A 13,136-nucleotide genomic window follows, 5' to 3' on the forward strand; every position below is an offset into this window, starting at 1 on the left:
CATAGAATTAGTGTAGAGGGTGAAACAAAGACACATATTTCAGTTACATCTGAGTATAATGCGTATTGAAATTTAGTAGGACAAATTTTATGCGCAGCAATTTCAGAGGTGTATTTAACGTTTGTCGGTTGGCAGTCCATATAAAGTTTAAGCGTATAGACGTTTACGTGTAAAAAAAAAAAAAAAAACACGACTAATATTCGTAGGTGGCATTATATGACTAGTAGGAACTTTCGACTACCGAATGACAGATGTCGCCCGCTTATAACGCTATTTATTACCCGTCGTAGGTGGCGTCACAGCAGTGTTATTGGCGGCATTGTGGTGAAGTTTTGACTAACAGCAACTTCCGATTACCGAATTACAGATGTCGCCCGCTCGTAATACCAGTACTAAGTAGATTAGCACAGGAGAGTTACTGGCGGCATTGAGCTGAAGTGTTGAGAATTGATGTTAGGTCGAAAATGAGTTTGTAGTGGTACTGCTGTTAGTGGCGTCATTGCGAAACAGTGTGGTAACTTCAGTGACACCAGCCCCCAAATTCCAACTTTCGCTAAGCTAAAATTCCATCGCCAAAAATCTCTAAAACAAAATCAAGTGCGCAGAAAAGTATGCAGCATTTAGTACCATGTAGTCATAAGCGATAACAGCCTAACTTCTATTACTTAGGTGGTATTTGCTATCGACCACATGGTACTAAATATTGCATGCTTTTCTGTGCACTTGATTTTGTTTTAGAGATTTTTGGCGATGGAATTTTAGCTAAACGAAAATTGGAATTTGGGGACAGGCTCGGTATCAACTCAATAACTCAACACCGCACAAAGTTACGCAGGCTTACTTTATTCTTTTATATAAATCTATAACCTAGGTTATTAGCAATCACAAATTTCTAACCAAATTTTTGGGCAAAGCGAAGTTTGCCAAGGTCAGGTCATTCGTAATTCTCGCGAGCTTCTCGTCATTCAATTTAGTCACTGTTTTTTCTCTTGTTTTTTTTTGTTACTTATATTGCTTTTGCAATGATACTTCACTCAAAGCATATTTATGTATGTATATAATTTTGTTCATAATATTCTAATTTATTATCGAGAACACGACAACTCGCCTCTCGTGATATTCTCGAATCTCGAAGTAATCGAAATGCTCGCAAGCTTTTCGACATTCAATTAAGTTACTGCATTGGCAGTATTCTATAAATTTCGGTGATTTTTAATTGTGGAAATTTTCGCTTGTTCTCCGTAAGATATCGTAAGCTCTGTATAAAACAGCCAGAGTACATCGATTATATTCTTATATTGAATATCGAGAAGCTCGCAAGCTTTATGAGTATTTATAGATTCAAGAATCCAAGACTCGCGAGAAATCTCTTCTCGAACAAGTTTCGAAGAAATACTAAAAAACTTGCGTGTTAATAAACCGCATAGAACCAATTATCATAACTTCAATAAAACATTTCAAAGCTCTATGACCAATAGTAAGACCAAGGCAATAGACCAACACATGGTTAAGAAAATTTGTTTATGAAATGTTTTCCTCATTTTAGGTAACAGTTTTTTCTGGGTGTGGCATAACCACACAAAAATGGACTCTTTCCTGACAATTTGTTACAATCTAAGTTCTCAATACATAATCCTTCCAAAGTCTTTACTCGAATCTGCGCCACGATGTATGTCCTTCCTCCAACTCCAAAATATTTTGATGTCACTTCTACCGGACTGTATGTAATATTCGTTCCAAATATGAGCCAAATCGGACATCATACGTCGCTTTCTATTCATGTCTGTATGGACAAAATCGGACCACAAATAAGCAACCTAGCGGCGATTTTTTCATAGGCCGCTTTCTATTCTTGTATGTATTATGTGTTCCACATATGACCACAAATACGATTTTTTTTAATATATCGATCCTTGCGCCACCTAGCAGCAATTTTTTTTTTATAGGTCGGTTTCTATTCTTGTATGTATTATGTGTTCCAAATATGAGTCATAGGTCGTTTTCTATTCTAGTATGTATTATGTGTTCCAAATATGAGTCAAAATCGGAAATCGGACCACAAATACGAATTTTTGAATATCTCGATCCTTGCGCCACCTAGCGGCGTTTTTTTTTTTATTGTTTTGTCATCGGGTCTTGAACTATATTCCAAGTTTCAAGCTTGTAACTTAGGAAGTTGCTTAAACTTCAATTACAAAATTCGTGCCAGCCTCTCAAGTCAAGCTAAATAAAACCGTTTAATAAAAAAATAAAAGATTATTTGTAGTTATACTTCGGCTGGAATTTGAACCCAGGACGTTCGGTTTGAAAAGCGAATCACGCTTCTACTACACCACGGTGGTTTGTTCTTTACATCTGTCATTACTCAATACAACGAGGAACAGCGTTGACTCCAAAATTAGATTAAATATTACTCCGAAAAGTATAATGCTGTACAATAATACCTTACTTTTTTACATTGCACTATTTTGGTGCTAAATTCGAAAGTACACCAAAACTAGTTTGAATATTACTACGAAAAGTGTTAGAACCACACTTTATTTTTTGTGTGCACTATTTTGGTGCTAAATTCGAAAGTACACCAAAATTAGCTTGAATATTACTACGAAAAGTGTTGGAACCACACTTTATTTTTTTGTGTGTAGAAATAGTGAATAGCCAAATAGGTCTGGCTGGACCAATCAGTACAAATGACGGTTATATGTATATTAGCTGTGTTTTTTTTACATCTATAGACGTTTACGCTTAAACTTTATATGGACTGCTAAGCGTCAAACTTTAAATACACCTATGAAATTGCTGCGCATAAAAATTGTACTACTAAATTTCAATACGCATTATACTCAGATGTAACTGAAATATGTGTATATGTTTCACCCTCTACACTGATTCTATGTATTCTATGCGTGTCCACTATTCATTGCAACTGATTCAGCTATATGTTATACATTATGCCCACTAGAGGTTTGTGTCTACGATTTTAGGCACACCCTGTTCTGTAGCTAGTTATTTAACCACTGCCGCTAGATGGGTCTCCTAAGCATTATCTAAGCGAGGATAAGCGTTTTTTACGCGCAAACGTAAACGTATACGCGTTTAAGAAGAAACACACCTATTAATAGGAAAAGATGCGTACAATGTGCAAAAAATCGTGCGGGGAATCGTACAAATAACACTTCTCTATATGTTCATTTATGCTACACTCCAGAAGGTATTTGTTTTGCAGAATATCACCAATACTTCCTTGCGTTCCAAAGAAGTGAGATATAGATACGGATAGAGATTTAACATGCAAATATTACAACAAATTGATCCGTATTAAATTTCTATCCGTATCTGGATCACGCTTCATTGGAACGCAGCGTTTATTACATAATTATTAGCGGTGTATTTTTCTACACGCGTATACGTTTCGTTTCAGCGTGAAAAAAAACGCCTATCCTCGCTTATATAATGCTTAGGAGACCCAACTAGCGGCTGTGGTTAAATAACTAGATACAGCAACAGGGTGTACCGAAAAGCGGAGACACAACCCTCTGTTGTATTTCTGTGTATAACATATAGCTGAATCAGTTGTGATAAATAGTGGACGCGCATAGAATACACAGAATTAGTGCAGAGGGTGAAACATAGACACATATTTCAGTTACATCTGAGTATAATGCGTATTTAAGTTTAGTAGTACTAATTTTATGCGTAGAAATTTCAGAGGTGTATTTTGTCGCTTAGCAGTCCATATAAAGTTTGAGCGTAAACGTATATAGACGTGAAAAAATCACAGCTATTAATAAATAAAATATTTCTTATTTCCGCTTTCGGATTCGTGATCGCGTCTTTTGACACCCCTCCCGATATTTTTGGATGACTTTTAGCAGTTGTGAGCTAAAGTAAAGAATTACCAAAAAGTTTGTGTATTTTAAAATGAATGTGCACAACTATTTTTCATGCTACACGCTAAAACATGCAGTATAACTTATGGCATATAGCTTGAATTAACAAAAAAAAATTGTTTTGTTCCAATTTAAAGTTGAATTGGAACAAATAAACCAAAAAAATTACTGTTACTGCCTCGATTTTCTTATAAACATGTAAGGCTAAATCAAGTCAATTTGCGTGCTCGTACCCAATCATTGCTACAATTTTTGCACTTGAATTAACTAAAGTAATTATTATGCAAAATAAAATAATTTAAATAAAATTAAAAAAAAAAAGTTAAAAAAATTAAAAAAAGTTGACTGCTCCAGGTGAGGCTCGAACTCACAACCCCGGCATTGCTCACAAGTTACTGATTATAAGTACCGTGCGCTAACCAATTGCGCCACTGGAGCTGTATTATCTTAATGGCAAAATACATATATGACAAACGAGCAAATTTTTGTTAATGCTTGATTGTATGCTGTACGATTGAGTGACTGTGCATGTATGTATGTATATATGCATATCCCAATTAGCATTGCAAAAACTAGCTTACCATAAGTTTCTACCGATTTCTTTGGTCCTTGTGGAAATGCCCAAGATATCATAGCAGGTACAATTGATGCGCGCAATACGCATTTCGAAAACAGTTTTGTAAAGAAATTTGTTAACAAAAAAGGAAAATAGATATTTTCAAATACAAGAACTCCGATTTTAGCTTACAAAGGGAAACAAATGTCTTGAGAGTTTTGCTATGATCTGTATACCGTGCCTTACGAACAAAAAAACTTAAATGGGATTACACTGACATAGTCGCCAAGCCTAAAGAGTACTCACTGGAAGAAGCTACAGGCCTCCCAAAATACTGCCCTCATAACCGCCACGGGTTGTCTTCTTATGTCCCCAGAACACCATCTACATAATGAGGCGAGAATACTCCCCATCAGGGAGAGAAATGAAATGCTAACCAAACAGTTCCTGTTGAATACCCAGAAGCCTAGGCATCGCAACAGACATCTGATTGATGAGCCCTGTGGCACCGAAGAATACAGCCGTGTGAAGCCACAAAACACAACTAGGTCAACAGTGAATTCCACAAACAGGCGTCTGACCTCTATGTCGGGAATTGCCCGGTGAATCCTGTACTCAAAGAACAATACTCTAAACTTGCAGAAGAGGAACGCACGCTCCCTAGGGAAACGCGAGTCACTTTAGCTCAACTTCGATCTGGATACTATAACAGGTTAAACTCTTACTTATCCAGAATCAACCCCGACATACAAAATGTATGCCCTGCTTGCAATGTGTCCCCACATGACACCAACCATCTCTTCAATTGTAATGTGGAACCAACGCCTCTAACACCACTCTCATTATGGCCCACCCCTGTTGAAACAGCAGGTTTCCTTGGACTCCCGTTAGAGGCTATTGATGACAATTTGTGATTAGTCACACCTATTGGATGGGGCGAAGGACTGCTACAACAACAACAAAAAAACTACTTTAAAAAAAAATCTCCAGTTGGCGTCAGTAAAAACTTGACTTTGAACTTTAAATTTGTCAATAAACTTAGGGCGTATAAATCCCGTTAAAGTTAACAGAATGAATTCTTTGGCGCAAACATGTAACGAAAATTTGGGAAAATTCTGGCATCCGGCGTATCATATTGTCCATTTATACCACACATTTTTCAAGTTTTAGAATAAAATACACAGTAAGTGATCAAATTAAAAATATTTATAACAGCTAAAATTATTTTAAAAAAACAGGTTTCAATGCAATTTTTACCAGTGTGCTGTGCTTTGTGGCTTGATTGTGACATAGTTTTGTGCTCCTCGCTTTGACGGTCTCAATTGCCGATCTTAAAGTATGACGTAAAGTTTTCTCGAACGCAGCCTTCATTTATAAATTTCCTATTTAGATTATGTCGATAATACCTGGGGAGGATCTAGTGATGGAACATTCACACTATACTATATAGAAAAAAAACTTGCTAAAATATTTTGTATCCTATTCATTTGGTAGCATACAGTTTTTACCTGTGTAAAATGTTAGAACAGTACCAACGAGTGGAAAAAATAATTTCACTTGCAAAGTGTGAAAGCGCCCCTAACCAAAGCGATAAGGACACTACTCGAAAGCCTTGGGGATGCTGATGGCCCTTTGCCAGATTCAGATCCGGTACATTCCGATAACAAGCACCATTAAGGTACTAGCCCTACCATCTCGGAAATGATTAAGTATGACCCCCGCCTTCCCACCCCCTAGATCCATAAGGAATTTGAGGGTGCCAGAGCATCGGCTGTTAAATAAACAGGATTCGCCACGCTTAGGTGAGGTTGACAATTGGGTTGGGGTATCTATATATTGCGCTGGCAACACCTTGAAAGGGTTGAGCTACACCACCCCTTGAATCAGTTCGGTATTTTAATCATGTCTTATGACAGGCATACCTACCGTGGGTATATTTTAAGCCCCCTAACCCGTTGGGTCTGTAAAATTTTTCTTCTTATGATTTGTTTGCAACAGAAGTTGAAAGTTGCCTACTTTTTCATGTCACATGGTACCAACGTCTCTCTATCTGCAGTTTTCCATATAAATACGTGCAATCTACTCATCATGGATAAGATTGCGTTGAACGTATCTATATGAAAAACTTCTCTCTTTATTTGTTAAAAGGCAATTTTTAATTATGAAAAATATTATAAATGTACCAACGAGCGGGAATAATAATTTTACTTATAAAGTCCCAAATATAAACGCACTTGTAGCCAAAACAAATGTCAAATTCTTCTTCTAACGCTTTACCTGAAACAAAAGTTGAAAGTTGGCTTCTTTGCATGTCAAATGGCGCTGGTGATGCGCTATTTGTCACTCCCCAACTCCCCATGCAAATATATACAATCTACACATCTGTCGCGCATCAAATATCTTAAGGGCGAATTAAACTTCCTTAACCCCTACCCCATAGTCGTAACCATACCCATATCCATAACTATCTCCAATATGATCGATTAATGATGCCTTAACTTAAAAATCGTGAAAATTTCATAAAAATGAAAACGCAAAAAATTACAAACATACTCCACAAAAAATAAGTATCTTAGTCATTACCTATCCAAAACAACGAATAAAATCTACAAAAAGGGTAATAGTCTAGTTGAGGGGTCGACTGCTAATACGCGTCCAATATCGAGAGAGGTGTCAAACGACGCGTCTTGTCATCAGTATAAAATTTTAACTCGTTCAAAAGATATTATCGAAAAACCGAAAAATGACCCGGGGCATATCACCGAAACCGGGGGTGGGATTCATAGTATTTTTTCGCAGAACACCTCGTTGCATTGGCGGCCTTCGCCTTTCACCAACTCAAATATTTTTAGGTTATGGATATGGCGAAAAACCAAAAACCAATTGGTTGGCTATGGTATGGTTATGGCGTTAGCGTTATGGTATGGCACCATTATTCGATTATATTGATTTCCATAAGGTAGGTTCGATCAGCTGTTTTTCTGGTTTTATGGTTATGTCACCATTAATTGGTCCTTTATGTGACGGCCCTTCTAAAAAAAAAAACATTTTCACCATACGTAAACTAATATTACAACCCTTTAGTACCTCAAAAATACAGCCCTGCACTCAAGACACATCAGCTGTCCGAAGTTTATAAATAAAAATAAATAAAAGTTTGCAAATTAGTTAAATGGTGTAGCTTATCACAAAAATAAAAATCATGAGTTGGTTCGAAGCGAAGGGTCTAAATTGGGCTAAAAGTGCAATAAAAGAAGCCGTCGCTTCAATTGACAAAGCGCTCGATATTCAAGATGATGTGTTTGAGAGTGGCGCTGAGAAACCGCCCATACCGACTGCATCAACTAGTGTAGGAACTGTGCGAAAACAAAAGTTGCCAGGTGAAGCCAATCGCGAAACTAAGGAGAGCCAAAATTTGGATACAGCGTCAACTAATATAGAAGCGAGGAACAGCATTTTGCCAACAACAACAACAGCTACTTCACATACAATGCCAACATCACTGGTGTCAACATCAACATGGGGCTCATTTACTGGATCCTTTTTTGAAAATCCAAATAAACAAGAGACCATAACAGCAGCACCACGCACTAGTTTGAGTAGTACTAGTGGTATACTACGAGCCGGGAGTGCAAAGCTTTCAAGTGATGTAACGTCAATTGTGCCAGTTGTTGCTGGTAGCGGGGATTCACCCTTAACGCATCGTTCCTCAATTATTTCAATCGCGACTACATCTGACACTGTGGAGCTATTGACAGCACCTACATCATGCATCTCCGAAGTGCAGTCGCCAACTGCAGATGCTGACAGATCTGCGTCTGTAGAAACCATAACTGCGACACCATCTTCCTGTGAACATTTGGATAAAGACGTATGCATTTCTGCAGGTGGTTCCTTGCCTGATAGCATTGTAATTATTTCTGAAAAGGAGGATTACGAGAAGGAAGAGGATTCAATATCATACAAAGCAATTGTGGGCGATTCTATGGATGTAGCAGAACACGAAGGTCGGTACATATTTAAGTATTTTGTTTTAGGATTTGCTACATCTCTGGTTTCACAAAGTTTTTGTACCAGCAAACATTTTCCAGCAGATTTTCCAGAGTGCTATTTTGTATAATAACGTCATGCGAATAATTTGATTTGACCACGTCGAACCATCAAGGTCGTAACAACTTAGTATATTTCTTCTCTAATGTGAAGTAACGTTAGTAGATTAATAGTGAAACCTGATAAGCTCCATATCCTTGGCCGCTGCAATGAAAAACTCGGTACCAGAAGGTGTTACCATCCAGTGCAATTCGTGTCAGGATTGGAATGCTCCCTATATCTAATATATCCTAAGTTTTTCAAGGTACACAGGCTGCCACAATAACAACTATTTTTTTCTTGTCTTTACTTACCAGAAAACAAAATGCTTTCAACAGCGGCGAGCTCTCCGAATACTATAGAACAACCGTTGGCTACAACCGCCAGCAGCTCACCAAATCAAAAAATGATAATCTCATTAGAAGATATGCGTAGTGAGTCTCAACACGCCGACTCTGATTCGACGCAAAGTTTTGAAGATGTACAAATGCAGACAAGCTGTGTTGTTAGTCAATATTTGGATAATGTACACCCTGTGACACCCCCATCCGAAGAACATACTGATACATTAAATTCAAAAACAAATTCATCACCACACAATTCCAATGATGAAATGGAAACTACTACATCATCAGATATTGAAATAATTTCAAATCCAAATAGCAATGGTGATTGTTCCAGTACGAACAGTTTAACGCGTGCCAGTCCTTTAAAGTGGACAAAGTTGATCAGTGGTCAAGGGAGTGTGCAAGGGATCAGCTGTTCGGGAACGACTTCAAAGAAAGGTCACTTTCGTGGTCCGTCTGAAATTTCTATACTCTCCGAAGACTCTCAATCCGAGCTGGATAAGCTTATGCATCGCATAAGTGAATTAAGTGAGACTTTGGAAGCACGTGAACTGCGTTTGTTGCAATTGGAACGTCAAAATATGGAATTGCAAGAACGAAATGCTGAAATTGAAAGTAGTTTGGAAACATTCAAAACGAATAGCGGCAGTGTAGATACAGCTGAAGGTTACACGCAACGCCTGTCTGCATTGGAAAAGAAATTTCAAGCCAGTATACGTGAGCGAGATGCGTTACGCATACAAATCAAGGATCTAAAAGAAGAACTGCATTTGAAGATACCGAAGGAGCAACTGACAGAGAGTAATATAATGATTGAGCAGTTGCGTTCGGAAGGTGCGTTTTAGTGGCACTCTCTTAAGATGGTAAATACGGAATTTTTTTAAACATTTTTCTTTTTAGGTGAAAAGCTATCAAAGGAAATTCTGCAGCAATCGAATATCATAAAAAAACTACGAATTAAAGAGAAATCTGCAGATGCTACACTGAAAAAAAATAAGGAAGAAATAACTAGTTTAAACGATGAGCTTGAACGTTTGAAAAAAACTTTAAATGTCAGAGAGGAGGTAGAACGCACACAAATAGAAGCTGTGCACAAGATGTCCTCTGAGAAGCGTAAGCTCGAAGAAGAGACCGCACAGCAACGTAGTAAACTGGAAGACTTACAATCCAAATTGTCCACACTGCAATCAAGTTTCGAGGCGGCCAAACTAGAATTGCAGCAACGTACACGCCAACATAGTGATCTAACGCGTACTGCTGAAGAAGGGATATGCGCAAAAAAGGAGCGCGATTTGCTAAAAGTAGAAAATCAAGAAATTTTGCAACAACTCAGCATATTACGTGAAAAGTTACGTGGCACAGAGCAAACAACTGCAAAAAGAGAGCAGCAACTTCGCGCGGAGAATCGTGATTTAATGAGGCGTTTAGAAGCTGCTGAGCTACGTGCGGAAACGTCTGCTCAGGAGGCGAGTTTATCAACAGTTCCACTAATGCGCCAGTTAGAATCACTGCAAAACACGTTGGCGCAACGAACGAGCAACTGGAATCAGGAGGAGCGTATATTACTAGATAAACTTGGTAAGGGGTGCAATTCCAAAAGCTTTTTCGTTCTTAGCCAAAATTTTGGTTTTAATGACTGTATAAAAATTAGGCCCACTTGCATAACTTTCTAACTCCGAGTTAATTTTAAAATTTCTCAAAATTGTATGAGTGTATCCGCGACGCTAATTCTGAGTTACAAGAAATAACTTTCCGTTCTGTGAGTGAGCCTTAGGGCCTCATTCTCTATTAAGAAACGATCGTTCGTTTCGCCTCAGAGACGAATCATTAGTGTATTTGCACTATGTTTAACTCATAATTTTAATAATCACTTGTTTTTGAAATCAGCGGCAGCGCAAAGTAAATTGAGGTCCCTGGAAAATATAGAAGCAAAATATAAGGAACGACTTGAGTTGCAACAAAAACGATGCGCTGAACTTGAGGAGTTACTATCACAGGCGCTACTTCAGGAAGAGAAAGCGAATATGGCTTTACAAGAAGCGCAATTGGAATATGGTTTAAAAGAATATAGCATGAATAAGTATGTTATTTACTAAAAATAAAAATTTGTAATTGCATTAGTATATTGGAAATTATTTCTTAGACAATTGGCATCACTAAACGGGCAACTAGCGGAGTACACATCAAAGCTAGAGACTTTAGACCAAAAAAATAAAGCATTACAAGAGAAACTCTTAGCGAAGGCATCAGAGGAAAAAGTGCAAAATTTTAATAGCACTAATGACACAACAAATGAATCTCAACGCGTTGTTCCTCTTACCGCAGCCACACTAGCGCCACGCGAACTGACACGTCAGCAATCGCTAGAGCCATCACATTGCTCACAGTCACCTGCTATGAGTTTTGAACGAAACTCGCCCGTGGAAACAATTGAAGGTGGCAGTATTGATTGGCAGGCGGTGAGTGTAAATCCAATGGGTTATTTCATGATACATGATATATTTTTGTCATGTCCATGTAAAATCGAGTAAATATCAGCGTTGATTTCTTCCCATTTGAATATAGTCCTTTTTCAATAAATACTTAATAAATAATTAATTCTATTTCCGATCTTTTCTCAGGAGGATATCGATTGTATTTCGAATTCTGGCCGCCATTTAAGCAATCTCTCATATGGCATACATATGAATTTTATGGGTGGACATAACACAACCACATTAGAACATTTACAATCAATGTTGAAGCAACGTGATGGTGAGCTAGTGCATATACAATGGGAGCTGGCGCGACTGGAAGAGGGTCGTGGTGTGCTGGCAGATGAGATTGCTATGCTTACAACAGAGCTTGAATCTGTGAGTTGTAGTTAAATGTGTTATTGATTCAGTATTCTAATAATCAACATTTGTTATACTCCCTTTTTTTAAGGCCAAAGAAAAGCTGCTCTACTTCGAAACGATAGAAAAAAATTACGATGAGCTTCAACGCAACTACGATGCGCTTCTCCAAATGTATGGTGAAAAAGTTGAGCGTACTGAAGAATTAGAATTGGATTTGAAGGAGGCGCGTGAAGCGTATAAGACGCAAATCAATGAATTGTTAGCTCAGCCAGCACGTCCAAAAACATGATACCTGTAAAAAGTTGCAGCTTTTGCTATTTTTTGTGTTGTTTTGGTAAAGGTTTTTAATTTGAAAAAAAAAAAAAAAACCGGTAAGTTAACCGAAAAGTATGAAATCTTAAAAAGATTAGCAGCGTGAGGTAACTCTTATCTATCGATTCAAATGCCCAATTTTTCATATCAACAAATATGTGCACTTAAAACTGTTTTCCAGTTATTGCTCTCGCTTGTAACTATAACCAATACCAACTTTTTCCACTTTTGAAGCTTCTGAAGCTAGCAAGGGGCGAGTTTAAAAAAAGTTTAGAACTGAAAATTGAAATGCTGCAAACTCAATACATTTCAGAATTCCTCAAGTTACATTGGATTTAAACAACTATTATAATTTTAAAATGTTTTTGATTTAGTGCTCTAGCCCTACTACTGCGCGGATTTTGCAAAAAAGTACCCCAAAATGCAACACATTGACTATGATCCATTTATTATCCAATTCCATGTTATTATTATAAATTGTAATTATTATTATTATGCATTGTATGTAGCTATGTTATTATTATTAATAATATTTTAGCCGATGATATATTGTAATGTTGCGCTATTAAAGCGACAGATAAGAAAAGAATGTATGTACGTGTCATTTTAATAAAGTTATTGGTATATAATTGAATTAATTCACACAATATTTATATGATTCAATCAGTACTCGGATTTCAATTTTAGTTAGAACTAAATTACATTTTGAAAGTCTCATTTGCTGCAAAACATATATTACTTAGGAACAAGAGTTCTAAGTCCGCTTAGATCACTTTGTGTAGAGAACAATTTCAGAAAAGATTGTTCTATATACCCCATTGATGATATTCAATATTTTGTCTTCAGGTGATGATCGACGCAATCTTAGAAAAGAGCGCACTGCCATCCGCCTCAAATTGACCCCATCCACAAGTGTTACTTTGGCCATAGTTCGTATAGTTTGAGGGCCATGCCAGAATTATTTCCCGGACATTTTCCCTGGCTACTACTTCAAAACGATTTTGAGCACACTATGGGAGCATTTCAGCATGATCTTCGGGACTATTCGGGAGGATGTTTGGGCTAACTTAAAAGCCTTCCGGGCTATTTTTGTATTTAATATCGA

At 37.4% G+C, this 13,136-nt stretch overlaps 1 protein-coding gene and 1 non-coding gene across 2 annotated transcripts; one reads left to right on the forward strand and one right to left on the reverse strand.

Annotated features, from left to right (window-relative positions):
• Positions 1-4,236: 4,236 nt before the first annotated feature.
• Positions 4,237-4,328, reverse strand: TRNAI-UAU (transfer RNA isoleucine (anticodon UAU)). Its single transcript is given in 2 exon segments — positions 4,237-4,272; positions 4,291-4,328. It is a non-coding gene; the product is annotated as a tRNA-Ile (tRNA).
• Positions 4,329-7,554: 3,226 nt separating this feature from the next.
• Tmf (TATA element modulatory factor) lies at positions 7,555-12,669 on the forward strand. Its single transcript, XM_067784966.1, has 7 exons — positions 7,555-8,453; positions 8,853-9,716; positions 9,783-10,460; positions 10,770-10,962; positions 11,026-11,341; positions 11,504-11,734; positions 11,808-12,669. Exons 1-7 carry the CDS (start codon positions 7,649-7,651, stop codon positions 12,006-12,008), a joined length of 3,288 nt encoding a protein of 1,095 aa, XP_067641067.1. The 5' UTR covers positions 7,555-7,648; the 3' UTR covers positions 12,009-12,669.
• Positions 12,670-13,136: the final 467 nt, after the last annotated feature.

Source organism: Eurosta solidaginis, chromosome 4 (genome assembly GCF_040869045.1).
Source record: "Eurosta solidaginis isolate ZX-2024a chromosome 4, ASM4086904v1, whole genome shotgun sequence".
Lineage (NCBI taxonomy): Eukaryota > Metazoa > Arthropoda > Insecta > Diptera > Tephritidae > Eurosta > Eurosta solidaginis.